At 37.3% G+C, this 18,830-nt stretch overlaps 1 protein-coding gene across 2 annotated transcripts in view; it reads left to right on the forward strand.

Moving 5' to 3' along the window:
* Nucleotides 1–18,830, forward strand: part of LOC311298678 (uncharacterized protein) — a 57,497-nt gene that overhangs the window by 17,447 nt on the left and 21,220 nt on the right. For both annotated transcript variants that reach the window (XM_084421801.1, XM_084421802.1), the window contains 3 exons: nt 163–285; nt 405–527; nt 7,401–9,347. In XM_084421801.1, the coding sequence (XP_084277927.1) occupies nt 163–285; nt 405–527; nt 7,401–9,347 (2,193 nt within the window). The remainder of the gene's footprint in view (nt 1–162; nt 286–404; nt 528–7,400; nt 9,348–18,830) is intronic.

Genomic DNA, 18,830 nt, shown 5'->3' on the forward strand with positions numbered 1-18,830 from the left:
TCAAATGACAGTGTGTTCAGAGGATGATAGAATCAGCAGTGGCTTAGTTGTGCACTAGATACACTGTCAGTGTAAAATAGATTTTTAGAAAAACAGACTGACTTGTAATGAATTTAATAGCAGGTGGAACTAAAGGAAGAATTATTTCTGTGTGTTTATCAGTATCTCCAGGAGGAAAAGTCAGAGATCTTCATCTGCAGAACCCAGCTGTGTGTCTCTGAAGAGCGACATGTCAATGCCTCTTCCTCCCTTATTCAGGGATGAACCAGTGACCTCTGACCCCAGGTGAGACACCATCCAGTACTGGAGACAAAAGACAGACACATGCAACATCACAGATCATCTGAATGAATAAAACTGTGTTAATTAAACTGTAAAGATGTAAATGAATTATTACATTTTAGAGTCACCAGGAAGAAGAGGAAGAGATGTTCATCTCCAGAACCCAGCTGTGTGTCTCTGAAGAGTGACATGTCAATGCCTCTTCCTCCTTTATTCAGTGATGAACCAGTGACCTCTGACCCCAGGTGACGTGGGTGAATTGGGTGAACTGTTTTATGGGAGTAAAAGTAAAATTCACACAGAGAAGAGATTTGTATAAGGGCTGCAAGTAATGAATGTTTTGATAATGGATTAATTAATTATGATTATTTTTAATTAATCAGATGAAAAAAAATTATATGAATTATTAAAGAGGAATTTTTTTTAGTAAAATAAAATTTTAATCCACTATTTTAAAAAATGTTGTTCCCTATCAGTCAGTCACATTCGACGTTACGTCAGAACGACTGATGGATTGGGATCTCACCTGAGAGCCTTCGAGTGTAAACAAAACAAGCCAATGTACATTAGTGAGCGAGATTTGCTGCTACCTCCACTCCGCTACTGGACACAGTCCCACCACCTGCTTGTGACCAAAGGTGCTCTCCTGTGGATTCCACCTCTGCTCCAGCACAGCCTCAGCAGCAGCCTCCACCTAAGCTGCAGCACGGAGCCGGTCACAGGAAGGCGGCACAGGCTGTCCCAGCTCCTGTCAGACCCCCCAATCCATCTCCTATCGCCAGCAGGCAGCATCAGACTTGGATATGCAATTCAGATCGCATGAGGAAATCGCAGTCCTACTGGCGAAGGATGAGATAAAGCTGGTCCCTCTAGCTGATATGAAGACGGGATTTTACAGCCCGTACTTCGTTGTACCCAAAAAAGGTGGTGGGTAACGGCCAATCTTGGACCTGCGTGTCTTAATTCGGGCCCTTCACAAGCTCCCGTTCAAGATATTAATGCCGAAACTCATCTTCAAATGCATTCGTCCTCATGATTGGTTTGCAGCGATCGACCTGAAGAATACGTACCTTCATGTCTCGATTCTCCCTCAAAAGACCGTTTCTATGTGTAACTCCACCTCCCTACGGGCAGAATGTGGTCTCTGTAGGGTCCGTTTCCGTTTGGAATAGGCAAGCTTTCCCAGTGTTATCCATGGGTAAGATGGAACAGAAGTGATCGAGTCTCTGCGTTAAAACCTTGTCATTTCTCCACCCAAGCAGGTGTAGGGGGATAAGGCGGCTTATGCAGGGCACCTAAGGAGCAGCAATTGCAGCGTTTTGGTAGAGATCCCGATTCGTCAGTCGTTCGGATGTAACATTGAACATGACTGACTGATAGGGAATGTCTGGATCCCGATTCGTCAGTCGTTCGGATGTAACATTGAACAGGGAACAGAGACGTTACGTCTCGTAGCTACAATTGCTATACCACTACTGAACGGCCAGGACAGCGTCTCGACTCCACAGCGCAAAACTTAAGTGAGAGAGTACAGCATGCTTCCTTATATCTGTTTCACGGGGCGCAGTTTGGGATGCAAATCTCATTCGCCAATGTCCGTTGGCTTGTTTTGTTTACTCTCAGAGGTGATTGGGTTTTCAGGCAAGATCCCAATTTGTCAGTCTTTCTGACGTAATGTCTCCATTCCCTCCTTCAGGGAATGGAGGTTACATTATACGTTCCAAATCCTGGCCAATGTTGTCCTTCAAACAATGTACAGTCCAATATACAGCCCAAGAAAACGTATACAGTGAATGAATCTATATAGACTATGCCATACATTATATGCAGATAAAAAAAAAAAAAAAAAAAACACACAAACATTACATTCCAAACCAAAAAAGAAGTGAGTGCTTACCCACCAAAGCAGAAGTTGAAATTACTAAATAAAAAATTATAATTAAAAAAACATAAGCTTGAGGTAGACTGTAACACACTCATCTGAACATAGTAATTATATTCCATTAATAGGCTATTCCAACATTATACCTGCTTTCATAAAAATATGATTACTTGTGTTACGTGTAGAACTTTAAACCTACAGTTAATTTCTAATATGAAATATTTTACCAAAATGTATATTTTATTCACACTATATTTTATTAAAAAGGCATTTTTTTTTACACATCGTCACTCGTTCGCGTTGTCAGGTTTTGCAAAATGGAAATACGCTAATGTTGGAAATCCTTTATAACATAGTAATTATATTGCATTAATAGGCTATTCCAACAATATCCCTGCTTTCATAAAAATATGATTACTTGTGTTACATGTAGAACTTTAAACCTACAGTTAATACGCCAATGTTGGAAATCCTTTCTAACATTCACAAATAAGTATATAACTGTAAAATGTAAGTTATACACTGAGGAAAACACGTCTCAAAGGCATTAAATATCACACGTATCTGTCACAACAGCACAAAGCACAACAGTGCTAGCCGAGGTAAACACTTATGCTTTTGTTTGAAGATAAATATAAATCTAAAGCATTCTCATGTATCACACAGATGAATCATGTACCTTTCCCTCAGTAGCTCACTCTGTGTCTTCCGCTATTTTCCATATGCTTTATGTGCAGTGTGCAGATGCGACTAATTGATAATCAAGTTCATCATCAATTATTTTCATTATCTATTATTATCCATTTTATCAATTAGATGTTCCAGCTAGTGTTGTTTTTGGCGGCCTGTTTTAATTTTAGTTTTAGTCTAGTCTTTGTGTCAAGCTGTCATTTTAGTTTTTATTAGTTTTAGTCATGTTCATACTCTTTTTAGTCTATTCAAGTTTCAGTCGACTAAAAGTCTGAGCATTTTAGTCTTATTTTAGTCAGAATTATCCATGACTATTTTCGTCTAGTTTTAGTCGACGAAAACTGATGACATTTAGTCTAGATTTAGTCAATGAAAATTGTATTTTAGTCTCTTTTTAGTAATGCAATTCTATTTAACCCAGTCAATATAGTGTACCACTATGGAAAAATAGCGAACAGAAAAGTAACACTCGTCTCATTTGTGGAGGTTGAAAAACAAGTTCGTTGTGACATCCAAGATTTATTGTATTAAAATTTAAATGCAAAAGAAAAGGCATGAGAGTTGGCTGTTTTTGCCAATTTTAAGTTTTAATTTAAAATGTTTGCGATTTTAATATAACTACATGGCTAAATATTTTACCACTTGCTTATAAATCTGCTTATAAAGAGTATGTGTTTGTGGTACAGCCGTGGATCAGTTACACACTGCAAACGCAGCATATGTGAAAGCACTATAGCGCGTGCTGCTCCTGCAATGCATACACACTGCACACGGTGTATGTGTGAAACGGGCGTCAGACTTAACTTTGTTTGTTGTCGTTTACGCTAACTCACCGCCGCTGCATCTTCTAAATAATGCCGCGAGTGGGTCTTGATGAAGTGACGTCACCTGCGTCTGCGCAGTGCGACCTGATGCAGCCCCTGAAGTGAGCCACGGGAAACCGAAATACTGCAAAATAATAATGCGACTAAACGAGACGAAATAACATCATAACATTTCGTCTCGTCTCGTTTTTGTCAACAAATATGAAGAGACATTTTAGCATAGTTTTTATTTTGTAAACCACATTTAGTCTCGTTTTTATTCGTCAACAATATTGCATTATACATTTAATTATAGTTATCGTCACATGACCAGCATTTACGCTGCGTCTCGTTTTCATCACGTGATAAAGGTTCGTTGACGACGATATTTATTCATAATTTTCGTTGACGAAAACTGGCCCGCCAGCAATATTTTCTGGCCCGCCGGATTATTTTGGAAGTCCGTTTCTTTTTTTCTTTTTTAATCAGCCTATTTTTATTTTACAATAACGGTTTACAAATAGGCCCCTGTGTATGGTCCGTGTACTTTTTCGTTCATTCATTATTCTATTTCGGAATGAAAGATGAAATTTAAAAAAGGGTGCAGCTTGGTTTTTCTTGTTTAAAAAAAAAAAAGCAGAAATGGCTGTATTTTGTTTTCCAAATGTATTATTGTCATCAAATAATAGTATTAGAAAATTGGACGACATTTCCGATCTTTATTTAATTTGTAATATGTATTTGTACGTTTATTGTATTTCATTTGACTGATCCTATCTTTACCCGGAAGTAATTTACACCGTTGTGCCTACTATACTGTTGTAGCCATTAAATAAGTGCATTTAGTTTCATATTTGTTAAAATATTATAATGTTATGTTTTTTTTTTTTCATTTATGTTGATTTATGAAAAGTGAACAGCACGAGTAAGATAGGATGCGCAGTATATCGAGAGACATGGAGCGGGTCAGACATGATTTTGACCACTTCATTAAGTTTTGTTTTGTAGAAAGCATTTCTTTAAAGTGAATTTCGTTTTGTATAAATTGTATATTAATTTTAATCAATTTTTCATCAACCAATTGCCTGGATTTAATAAATAAGAAGAATATAACAGACAATATAATCATGGAGGCGCCCGCGCTGTCACTTGCATTGCACGTTAACTGGAGCGCATCTCATCCTAACTTAACAAAACTCAGTGTATGCCTCACACAGACATGAGAAATACATCAAATACACAAAGCTTGAAATGTCTTTAAACGAAATAATTCAAAACGAAAAGAAAAAGGCTACTCTCTGATTATGTAATCCATTATGTGCATTTCTCTCTATAGGTTCGTTCACTACGAATATGGCGATCGTCATTGCTGTAGCCAAGGCAACATCTAGTGTAGATATCTATGACTATGATGATATCAATTTTCTAATACTATTATTTGATGACAACAATACATTTGGAAAACAAAATACAGCCATTTCTGCTTTTTTTCTTTTAAACAAAAAACCAAGCTGCACCCTTTTTTAAATTTCATCTTTCATTCCGAAATAGAATAATGAATGAACGAAAAAGTACACGGACCAGGTATCATTCGTTCAATAGTTTTTTCAAATTAAAACCAAAAATAAAAAAAATGAAAAACGACTTGTTTTTCCATTATTTATTTCCTGAACTAAAATGAAAAAAATGAATAACGACTTGTTTTCCGATTTTCTGATTGTGCGCTCAGATCAAAAATAGAAAAAATGAATAACGGGTTTAGACAAATTTTAATTTTGAATTTTAATTGAACACCTTAGCAGACATATACCAATGAAATCATTTTAAACAGATCAAGTACTATTGTGGTAACAGATTGCAGCCATTTTAATAAGGGTGTGAATAGCAATCATGCTCTCCTCCTGTAAGTCTCATTCGCTTACAGTCCGACTTTTATTCGGGTATAACACACTGATAAAAAATATGTATTACCTGATAAAAAATATTTGCACTAAATGCTGCACAAAACTCTTCCACTACTTGAGAAAAGCCGTAGCCGCGCGGCGATTTCACTGCCGTGTACTGTGTGAAACGTCCATAAGGAATCATGCGTCGCGGGATTCAATTTTAAAGTATAAAGACAGTAGCGGTCGGAACTCTGGTGTACCTATACTTTGGACGGAGCGGGCGGTCTGACTGACAATAGCCCACTCCCGACATCTTTTGACAGCGTATCCTCACTTCATTCTGACCTGTACACCTAGCTCTGAGGAACTGTTTGGTACTGAAACCATTGTCAGTCAACAACATTTTTTTTTTGCAAGGATGTTTGAAATAGTTTGGCAGAAAATAGCCTACTTCATTTGTCAGTAGGGCAATATGGTTTTGTTTATGTTGCTTAGAAATTTGAGTGATAGGCTTTGTCCTATTTAATTTATGTTAAAAAACAGCTGTGAACATGCCAATATCAAGATAAACTATAGGGCTGCACGATTTTGGAATACATTTTAGATTTTTCTGGTTAAAATTGCTTTTTAAAAATCACAACACACACACACACACACACAAACACACATACATACACATATATATATATATATATATATATATATATATATATATATATATATATATATATAAAATGAACACCAGGTTTGTTGTGCCTTGTAGGCATAGGCTGCAGTGCTGCATAAAATAATAATAACAATAACCTATAGCAGGCAGCCTATCAATCGTTAAAAAGGAACACTTCAGTAACACTACACTACAAAAAAACAAAATGACACAAAAACGCACAGCGTGTTATTTACTGAAGCGATCGAGCCACTCCAAACTATGAAACATTATTGTTACCATATTTGTTACCATATACATATCTACGTTTGAGCAGATATCCACAAACACAGTATTTAACAGTGAACACGGGTCTAAACATTATAATATTCAGCATATATCTAGCAACAGTTCAACTGCAATGTGAAGTTTATGCAACAATAAAATTAACTAATATAATTCAGAATACATTTCTTACCTTACATCTTTCTTGTCTTCAAATCGCGTTCTTCTTCTTCTGAGGTAAATCCAATGTAAGCTGACTAAGCTTACAGCGTGTCTTCCGAACTCCACGAAAAGCAGAGACTGATGAAGTTTGGTGCTTTGTTTTTGAGGTATTGAGCGCGTTCGCGTTCCTTCACGTGGAGATTTGCATGTAAATCTTCTTTTGCGTGCGTGGGCGTGGTCACATTAAAAATAATGAGCAAGGGTTTGAGAACCTGGACATCTTGTTGGTTTTATACAAATTACTTAAACAGAGAATATTTGTTTTCATTTTGAATCAGATCATTTAAAAGTACACACTTAAATGTTTATAAAGATATATGGCTCATAATTGTGTGACAAGTATTCGCTGAGTTTTGTCTCAGTTTATAGACCTGCTCAAGAAAAAAAGTTCACTGAGATGGAGAGGCAGAAAGCACACCCTGTTTATTTTCTTTATTTTACAAAAGCACAATGTTTGTTTTGATTGTAAGTGGACACATACAAATGTAGACATATCACAGATTTTTTTTTCATCTTTTTTTTTTCTGCATGACCATAACGTCGGCGTGTTTGCCGACCCCAGAGCCCAGTTAAAATAAATGAAACCGCAGACAGAACTAAAAGAGGAATTATTGCTTTGTGTTTTACATTTGTTACATATTATGTTACATTTTAATTTATATATTTTTTCATATTCTTAAATCTGTGAACTCTTGTTGTTTTAGCTGTGTGTATAGATATAATCAGCATGGAGAACAGGATTCTTGTCAACCAGTGAATGATGAACTCCAGAGAATCAAAGACCAGCACAAAACCAACATGAAGAACAAGTATGAAAGATTATTTGATGGAACAAAACTCCAAGATAATGAAACCCTCCTGAACAGGATCTACACACAGCTCTACATCATAGAGGGAGAGAGAGAAGGAGTGAATGAAGAACATGAATTTTTACTGATGGATAAAACAACAAGAACACAACATTCACAAGAGACTCCAATTGACTGCAATGACATCTTTAAAGCCTCACCTGAACCAGGATGTGAGCAGAAAGCCCAAATCAAGACTGTTCTTACTAAAGGCATCGCTGGAATAGGAAAAACTATATCTGTGCAGAAGTTCATTCTGGACTGGGCAGAGGGAAAAGCCAATCAGGATGTAGATTTCATGTTTCTGCTTCCATTTCGAGAGCTGAACTTGATCCGAGATCATCAGTACAGTCTTCACAGACTTCTGCTGGACTTTCATCCTGAACTTCAAGATCTGGACTCAAAGATGTATGAGGAGTGTAAAGTTGGGTTCATCTTTGATGGTCTGGATGAAAGCAGAATCCCACTGATGTTTTCAGATGCTCAGAAAGTTTCAGATGTGACTGAGACTTCATCAGTGGGTGTGTTGATGTCAAACCTCATGAAAGGTGATCTGCTTCCCTCTGCTCTCATCTGGATCACCTCCAGACCAGCAGCAGCCAATCAGATCCCCTCTAATTTCATCAACCGTGTGACAGAAATTCAGGGATTCAATGAGCCTCAGAAGGAGGAATATTTCAGGAAGAGAATCAGTGACGAGCATCAAGCCAGCAGAATCATCTCACACATCAGAAGAGCAAGAAGCCTCCACATCATGTGCCACATACCTGTCTTCTGCTGGATCTCATCCACTGTGCTTCAAAAGCTCCTGAAAGAAGATCTGAGTGCAGAAATTCCTCAAACTCTGACTGAAATGTACATCCACTTCCTACTGATGCAGATCAACATGAGGAATCAGAAGTATGAAGAGAGAGATCCAGAGAAACTCCTGCAGTCCAACAGAGAAGTGATTGTGAAACTTGCTGAAGTGGCTTTCAATCAGCTGATGAAGGGCAATGTGATGTTCTATGAGGAGGACCTGATTGAGAGCGGCATAGACATCACTGACGCCTCAGTGTATTCTGGGATTTGCACTGAGATCTTTAAGGAGGAATCTGTGATTAATCAGAGGAAAGTCTACAGCTTCGTCCATCTAAGCATCCAGGAGTTTCTTGCTGCTTTCTATGTTTTTTACTGCTATTTAACAAAGAACAATGAACCACTGCAGTTTTTTCTGCATGAATATAGGATTTCCAGATTTTATGAAGACTCTATGTTTGGACTACAGTTTCTGGATGCAAAATCTAAACATGACCATGAACATAGATATGATAACCATGCATCTGACTCTTTGTATGATTTACTAAGGTCAGCAGTAAGTAAAGCACTCAAGAGAGAGAATGGACAGCTGGACCTGTTCCTGCGGTTCCTGCTGGGCGTCTCACTAGAGTCCAATCAGAGACTCTTACAGGATCTGCTGACATGCACAGAGAACAGCTTAGAGAGCATCACGGAAATCACACAGTACATTAAAAAGAAGATCAAATATAATGATCATTTTTATAGTCCCTCAGCAGGTCAATCCATTAATCTGTTCCTCTGTCTGCTGGAAGTGAAAGATCAGACTCTGTCCAGAGAGATTCGGGAGTTTGTGAAATCAGACAAACAGTCAGAGAAACTCTCTCCTGTTCTCTGCTCAACAATCGTATACATACTTCAGATGTCAGAGGAGGTGCTGGATGAGCTGGATCTCAGGAAATTCAGCACATCAGATGAGGGTAGAAGAAGACTGATTCCAGCTGTGATCAACTGCAGAAAAGCTCTGTGAGTGTTTAATTATTAACAAATGAAGAATCATGATTAATAATAAATCTAGCACCTTAAAAATTAACCATTTCGTAAATTAGAGATTTTTTCCTAAATATCAAACTCAGAGTCTTAACCTTCTGGGGTCTGAGGTGTTTTTGGGGCCCTTGAGATGTTTTGACATGCCCTGACATTTGTGCTTATTTCAGCTACTTACAACATACCATTGGCCAACAAGTAATTTTGCTGTATTCAGCACAAACTCTGCTACAATAATATGTGAGCAAAATGGATGTACATGTTTGCATTTTATAGAAAAACATATATATTATGCGTGGTTAGTACGTTTTTGGAAAATAATTGTCACTGCAATAAGGCCATTTAACACATATTGAATAGTTGTCCACAAGACTTTTGAATTACTATTCTTGTAGGCTAAAAAAATTTCTACAAAATGATGTGAAAATCATTCTGACCACTCTTTCACAAACAACAATATAGCGATTTTAATTTTGCAAGTCAGTTTTTGTGTCAGCACTGCTGTATGCATGGGAGTGTTAATGGCCATGAATATTAATGTGATTCACACCAGGAGTGTGACTAAAGACCACTCCCCCAATGGCTAATGCCCCATCAAGGTACTGTGAGGCAGCCTGAACAAAGAATGATGAACTAAGAATGATTCACTGATGAATAAAAAGTTAAAGAGAACAGCATTTATTCAAAATAGAAATCTGGGTAACACTTTATAATAACGTTCAGTTGTAAGTCATTATTAAGTGGTTAGTTAATGATGAACTAATCATTTACAAAACATTCAGAAATGATTAGCAAGTGATATACTAACATTTTATGTATGTTTTGTAAATTCCATTACAAGTCTTTTACAAGTGATTAGTAAATGATTAACTAATTATTTACGAAACATGACTATGCGTTCATAAATTATTAATAAGTGATATGTTCATTATTTTATGTACGTTTTGTAGATTCAGTTATAAGTAATTTACATTTGATTAGTTAATGATTAACTAATCATTTACAAAACATGACTATGCGTTTCATAAATGTTTAATACATTTAAAAAAATTTTTTTATGTTTTGCTCACATCAGGTGCACAGTGGTTAAAGACTCCATGTGTGTCAGAGAAGACAGCTGTCTATACCCTCACCAGTCAGCACTTACACTGCAGTGCACACTACAGTGTTCAACACCTGTTATGGATGATTAACGCACTTTCTGCATCCCCTAATCTAAAGTGTAAACTATTCATTACTTGTAAATGTGTTACACATCATTCGTAGAAACGATTTGTTGATCTTATGCCTTATTGATTCTTGAAGTGGTAATCTACGAATGATGTGTAACACATTTACAAGTGATGAATAGTTTTCACTTTAGATTAGGGGATGCAGAAAGTGTTGTAAATGATTTATTCATGCGTTTACACATCATTGTGTTGAACACTGTTAATTACCTGTTACAAATGATCTGTACGTGTATACAAGGCATTTACAACACTTTCTGCACACTCTAATTGCTACATACATACAAAAAAAACAACATAATTTATTAAACATTTATGAACCGCATATTCATGTTTTGTAAATGATTAGTTAATCATTAACTAATCAATTGTAAATGACTTACAACTGAATATACAAAACATACATACAATAATAAACATAACACTTATTAATCATTTATGAACGCATAGTCATGTTTCATAAATAATTAGTTAATCATTTACTAATCACTTGTAAATGACTTGTAACAGAATTTACAAAACATACATAAAATGTTAGTATATCACTTGCTAATCATTTCTGAATGTTTTGTAAATGCTTAGTTCATCATTAACTAACCACTTATAAATGACTTACAACTGAACGTTATTATAAAGTGTTACCGAAATCTTTCCTAACAATGTAAAGACTTAAAGTTATTACTATCACTTAATACATCCTTTCCAAAAAAGAAAGAAAAAAAGACCAAACTTTAGTTTTTTTATAAAACAAAATATTTTTATTCAAAGAATCCTGAAAAAACTATCACAGGTTATAAAAAACATATTAAGCAGCACAACGGTTTCCAACATTGATTTAAAAAAATAATTATCATATCAGAATGATTTCTGAAGGCTGATGGTTAGTGGAAGGTGGTCAGCAGAGCACACACATCTGAACACAGTCACACATCGTTATGCCACTCTTGAAAACTGTTCCTGTTCAACTGAAGACATAAGTGAACATTGCATGCCTGGCATTTCCATGGTGTTAATTGTCTTTTACCAAGCACTGCTGTGCAATGCACACAATTGCGGCGACCAACTGCAACATCCCTGTCATCTGATGTCAGCTCAGCTCCTGGAACTGGTACATGGTCACTATTGGTCCATTTTGGTGCCGTTTTCTTTGACACACCACAGAGCTCTGTTATAAGTTGCTCCATAAACTCTTTATGGGACAGGTTACCATGTAGCTCTTTGTGCACAATTAAAGAGTTGGTGGAAGCAATGTCCAAGAAGTGTAGAAAAATCTTTCTGTACCACTTCATGGTTTTGTGCTGTGTTGTGTAGTACTGTAACAGCTGATCAGACAGATCAACGCCCCCCATGTGTTTGTTGTAGGCAGTCACAGGTGCAGGACATGGAAATGTCTTTGTCCTCCATGTATCTTGTGTTTTCACCCTCCTCTGCGCAGTGTCTCCTGTATAAGCAGGATGGATGGTAGAACAGACAGATACCTCTCGTGTGTCCATCCACTTCACAAATACAAGAGGTCCATCCACCTGATGCATCCCCTGGCAGATTTTTTAGAGAGTGAATTAGCTGCATTCCGAGGGCAGTCCTTCCTGTTGTCCCTGTAAGTCCCACATGCACCAAACTTCATTGCAAACAAGTCTTTGAGGAGCTTTGGACTTGTATAAAAATTGTCCATGTACACATGGTACCCAGAACCCCAAAATGTGAGGTCTAAAAGAGATGTTACAGCATCATATGACAGTCCATGGCCTGTGGGAAAGTTGTTCTTTCCTGTGTACACAGAAAAGTCCACGGTGTATCCATTCAATGAGTCTGCAAGAACAAACAACTTGAAACCCCACCTGGTTGACTTGGCTTTCATGTACTGTGTCATACCTGTGTGTGCTTTGCATGCCACCATTCTTTCATCCACAGCTAAGATTCTTTTAGGATGATAGATGGCTTTACAAGCATGACGAATAGTGTCCATGAGATGTTTGACCCTGAAAAGACGGTCATGTTCAGTTGTGCCCCTCTTTCTGTCATTATCCATATCTGCATCTGGGTGACTCATGTGCACATTCCATGAAATGGTGCGGTATCTGTCCAGGAACATAACTGTAGCTGGAAAGGGTACAGAGAAAACACAGCTTTGCCGCCAGAAGTCCCTGATGGAGCTGACCTTCACCATAGCCATGTAGAACAGCAACCCAATGTAGCGGTATCTCACTGATGCTGATATCTATCCATTTATATTTGCAGCCCTTTGCAGTTGCCTTGGCAGCCTGAGCATTGGTGTTGTGGTACAGAGTTGACACAGCACTTTCTGAAAAAAAATAGTTTGAATAGACTCATGGGTGAATGTGAGTCAACAGAGCTCAGTAGGGCTGTCAACTTTAGTCGTTTAGTCGACTAATCGGTCGATGCCATCTTGGTCGACTGACATTCTCATTGGTCGACCAGTCGCATCAATTTTTTTTTTTTTTTTTTTTTTTTTACCAATAAATACATTTTCATTGATTTACTCCTTGATATTTATTCATTTATAAGCAGTTATATAGTACTGTATTCTAAATATAATTAGCCTATGTTTTATGCTCAACTTTAAATGCTTTAATTTAGGCTATTTTGTAACAGCGCCACAGTTTAGCGCACCACGTAGAACACTCGGGAACCGCACCTGTGGCTGGCTGCACTGCTGCTTCGCGCTCAGTAAGGAATATAGGTAGTAATCTCTATGTGTCTGTCTGTCCGTTTGCATTTTGATTATTTCGAGAACCGTTCATCCAATCGACTTTACAAGGGAGTGCAGTGTCGCATTTGGTGCAATATAGACAGACGCGTGAGACGCAACACGTTCAGAATTAATAGTAAACTACAGAACAGCGCGAGCGGGAAGCGGCGCACCTCACGCGAGCAGGGCGGCTATATTCTCTGAGAACGGACACTGCACTAGTGATATAAAACGCACACAGTCTGTTAATTAAGCAATACTTTTAAGGTAGTCTAATATTTTTCTGACTAACAAATTACTGACACAGTAAAGGGTAGATTTAAATAAAGAAAAACTAAATTTAAATAAAGAAAAACTAAATTTAAATAAAGAAAAAAACTAAATTTAAATACAGAAAAAATTAAATTTAAATGAACGAAATTTAAATAAAGAAAAACGAAATTTAAAAAGGCCTAAAGAAAAACGAAATTTAAATAAAGAAAAAACTAAATTTTAATAAAGAAGAACGAAATTAAGTTAGCCTAAATTAAAAACGAGATTAATTTAGATTGATAATAACGGGTAAAAAGTCGAATACATTTTGTTTCTATTATTCTATTTTCCACAATGTCAAAGCAACATCAGCAATACAAGCTCAGGCATGCACTTCGGTTCATACAAACTCCGCTGTTCTGCGCTCTAGCCAGAGAACACCACCTTTGCTGGAACACTCAGGCGTCGGTTCTATTTCTAGCATGCGCGCGTTTTCCGCGTGGCTCGAGCCGCGCCTGAGACGCATGTCTCACACAGGCAGTGTGCAAACTCCAACCTATTAACATGGGAGCCGAAATAAAAACAGACACCCAACGCAGCTGAGACTCTCACGCCAGCAGCCAGTGTGTCGCCGGCCTTATTCAAGCGCGAATGAGAACCGTTTCGCGGGGGATCCCAGGTGTCAATAAAAAAACTAAACAAAAAAAACTTTTTCCGTTGTTGTTTTATAAATGCTCTGACAATTGTTTAATAAATGTTCAATCAAAATGCAAAACATCGCGTCTTTTTTTTTCTTTAGTCGACTAATCGTTGTGCAGGACAGGACTTTGGTCGACTAAGCATTTCTTTGGTTGACTACAGCCCTAGAGCTCAGTTGTGGTCCAGTTTCCCGTGAAGGACGGAATCGCACAGTCTGTGGAACCATGTCAACATCAGTTCCTGTTTTCCATGACAGAGTGGACTGCCTGTTGCTTGCCTGCTGGTTAGCCTTGCCTCTCTTCGGGACAGGTGCTTGGACAAGTTCATTGTCACATATGTAAAAAAAAAAAAAAAAAAACACAACCAAAAAAACACGTGAGCATGCAGATAACACAATTAAAGAAATTATTATTATTAGAATTTATTAGGATTAACCCCTTGAGATGTATCATCTCGTTTTCGAGGGGGTCCTTACAATGAAGCACAATTACAACTTAAAGAACATAACAAGATTACAATTAACAATACATCAACAAACAGGCAAACAACAAAACACCAACAAAAAAAAAAAAAAGCAACAGTACACATAACAACAACGACAGTTTCAATGATAGCATGTGCAATCTACTTTAAAATAAGATAATAAAGATTGTTTAAACAACCGAAATGAAGTAATGGATCTAATATCTACAGGCAAATTATTCCAGTCCAATACGGCTTTAAACATAAATGCTCTCTTACCAATTGTTTTTTTAACACGAGGAACGAGAAAGTAAGTCTGGACAGAATGCCTAACTTGGTGGTTTGAAGAAAAGAGTACAAAGTATTGTTGTAGATAACTAGGATAATCAAAGTAAATACATTTAAATATAAATTGGAGCCAGTGAATCTGCCTTCTCACATTCAAAGATGGCCACTGAAGTGCATCATACATTGTACAGTGGTGAGTGGAAAAAGTACATCCTAAAACGAATCTGCAAATTCTATTATATGCCGAATTAAGTGAGACAAGATCAGATTTTAATGCCGTCTGATAAACCACATCACAGTAATCAAAAAACGGAAATATTAATTGAGCAACTAGTTTCTTACGAACACTATAAGAGAAGCAATTTCGAGATTGATGCAAAATACTCATTCCAACATTGACTTTTCGTAAAACATGATTAATGTGTGGTTTAAAGGAAAGTTTAGAATCAAGCCATACACCAAAGATATTTAATAGTGTCAACTCTATGCAGAGGAGTACCGTCTTTACATGATATATCACAAGAACAGGTTTTGGAATTAAGTTTATGTCTAGAACCAAAAATCATAGTATATGACTTGGTTTTATTAAGCACTAATTTATTAGCCAAAAGCCAGTCTTGTAAACTATTAAAATCCGATTGAAGAGATTGAATTTGTATAGGATCAGAATTACATGTATATATGACAGTATCATCCGCATAAAGTTGAACCTGACAGTTTTTAAGAAGTAATGGTAGATTATTTACATAAATAGAAAAAAGAAGTGGTCCCAAAACTGAACCTTGAGGCACACATCTTTGCTGAATCAGAAAATCTGATTTATTCCCATTTAGGACAACACATTGTTTCCTGTTGTGCAGATATGAATTAAACCACAAAATTTTATTTTTTTGAAAAACCAATAGCATGAAGTTTATCTAAAAGCAAATAACGATCAACCAAATCAAAAGCTTTAGTCAAATCAAGAAAAATAGCACCTGTGAGCTTGCCATTATCTGAAGCTGAAAACACATCATTTGTAAACTTAAAGCTGCAGTAGGTAACTTTTGTAAAAAAAAAACTTTTTTACATATTTGTTAAAACTGTCATTATGTCCTGACAGTAGAATATGAGATAGATAATCTGTGAAAAAATCAAGCTCCTCTGGCTCCTCCCAGTGGTCCTATTGCCATTTGCAGAAATACACCGCTCCCTGTCAGAAACAACCAATCAGAGCCAGGAGGAATGTCTTAGCAGTGTCAATCAAGCTCGTGTACGAGCTGATCACACCTCTCTCTTGCACAGCGCGTACCGTCGTTCAAAATCAAGATTGCCGGTGTGCCGCAGCTGTGCTAATGGCAGACAAACAACCAAAAGTGCCAATTTCTCGAGTGGCACCTGCTCATACAACAAAGACAGGTAAACGGAAAAAGACCGATGACGATAAACAAGCCTGTCAGAGCCCATTGACTCATCTAGGCGCATAACATACAGATAAAATGTCACGCACTGTGCAAAGCAACAATTGAAACCTGCTAATTCACTGGCTTGTCATGTTGCTGAAATAATGTACTAACAAACCTTATTTAGCATTACATATCGCTAGAATAATTACTTACATACTGTAACGTTAGTTACCGTTATATTATCTTACTAGCTATTTATAACTTATAGAAAGAGTGAAACGTTATAAAGTTACATTACATGTATTGCAAAATACGTAAAGATTTGAGGACCAAGTTTGTAGTCAAAGTATGGGCAGGCCATAGTCAATGTAAAGCATATTGTTGATGTTTTGTCCCTACCAGTGAATGTGCCATAACTGTTTATCCGCCGTCATCGGTGGCCCTGCTTACTAGCCTGCACGTTCACGGCAGGCTCCGATGTGGGGGAGGAGCTGTGGAGGGAGGGCTGTAGCACAGCAGAGAGCAAGGGGGGTGACCTGTAAGTTGTGCTTGTTCAAATTTTCAGGCTAAGTCAACGTTTTCTAAAAACTCCATACTGCAGCTTTAAGTAATGCAGTAGTTGTGGAATGATTAGACCTAAAACCAGATTGAGATGATGATAGAATATTATTAATACATAAATAATTTGAAAGTTGTTTATAAATTAATTTTTCAAAAACTTTAGATATAGAACATATAATAGATATTGGTCTATAATTATTGAGATCAAGTACATCACCTCCCTTATAAAGCGGAGTAATGCGTGCACATTTCCAGATCACCGGCAACTCACATGTAGACAAAGAAAGATTAAATAAATCAGCTAGTGGATACAAGATTCAAGAACTTTATTTGCCATTTGTGCTTACACACATAGGAACTCTTGTGCGGTTATTGCTCAAAAAGTCAAGTCAGATTTAAAAAGACACACAGAAAAGACATAAATCTATCTATAAAACATATACATTAAAATAAAAAATTGCACAAAACCCATTAAAAGTGTAAATTTGCATTGTAAATTGCACAAGTATGTAGCATATTGCACAGGCCCCAGAGACAACATAATATAATATGATATATTATAGTGCAAAGTTGCGTAATAAATAAATAAATAAATAAAATATAATGCATAAGTATATTGCACAAGCCCTAGAAACAGTAGTTCATTTTGTTTTTGCCAAGAGTCTCACTGTGGCTGGGAAAAAGCTGTTATAAAAGCGTGTTCTATTTGTGATAATGCTGTCCGCTCGTTTGTGCCTGAGATTATATGTACAGTTTTTGTATGTGAGCAGGGAGTGAGCTGGATGTAATGTGTCTCTAATAATTCTCTCTGCTCTTTTCTGACAGCGCTGTGTGTAAATTGTATCCATGGAGGGGAGTTCTGTTCTAATAATCCTCTCTGCAGTCTTTATAACTCTTTGCAGAGCCTTCCTCTCTGTCTGTGTGGTGTTTCCATACCATACAGTGATGCCTGTAGTGAGGATGCTCTCTATCAGTCCTTTGTAGACCTGGGTGAGAGGGCGACAGTGCAGACCAGCTTTTCTGAGCAGCCTGATGAAATACAGTCTCTGCTGGGCTTTTTCCACTGTGGCAGCAGTGTTCAAGGTCCAGTTCAGATCTGATGTTACTTGTAGTCCCAGGAATCTGTAACTGTCAGCCCTCTCCACCTCAGTCCCCTTGATGAAGAGGGGCTGCAGGGGGGGTGGATTTTTCCTGAAGTCCATGATTACTTATCTTGTCTTATCTGTATTAAGGCATAGGTCGTTCACTTCACCATAGGCAAGAATGTCATTCACCAAACTCCTGTAGCCCGACTCGTCCCCCCCCTTGATGAGGCCCAGAATGGTGGTATCATCCGCATACTTAATGATGATGGTATTATCCTGGGTGGAGACACAGTCATGTGTGTACAGGGTGAATAGTTTAGGACTGAGACAGCAGCCTTGTGGTGATCCTGTGCTGACGATGAGCTCTGCAGACACCCTCCTTCCCATCCTCACCACCTGTGGTCTTTCAGTCAGGAAATCCAAGATCCAGTTACAGGTGGTAGTCGGGACGCCGAGGTCTGTCAGCTTCTCATACATAAGATACATAAGAATATGTGAAGTTAATTTAAGATACCTATTTTCAATTCCATCTAATCCTTCACCACTAGTCACTTTTAATTCATCAATGGCACTCTGAACATCAATTGGAGCAATCTTCCCAAATGAAAATGAACTATTACATGATGCAGTCTCATTACAAATATCAGTATTCAAGTAAGAGGCAGATACTAAAGTAGACCAAACTGAAGAAAAATGCTGATTAAATTCTTGCGCAATAGATAAGGAATCAGGAAGTATTGTATTATTATTAACTCTAATTTGATTAACTGAATGTTTATTTGATGTATTAA

The sequence above is a fragment of the Rutilus rutilus genome (genome assembly GCF_951802725.1).
Source record: "Rutilus rutilus genome assembly, chromosome: 10".
Lineage (NCBI taxonomy): Eukaryota > Metazoa > Chordata > Actinopteri > Cypriniformes > Leuciscidae > Rutilus > Rutilus rutilus.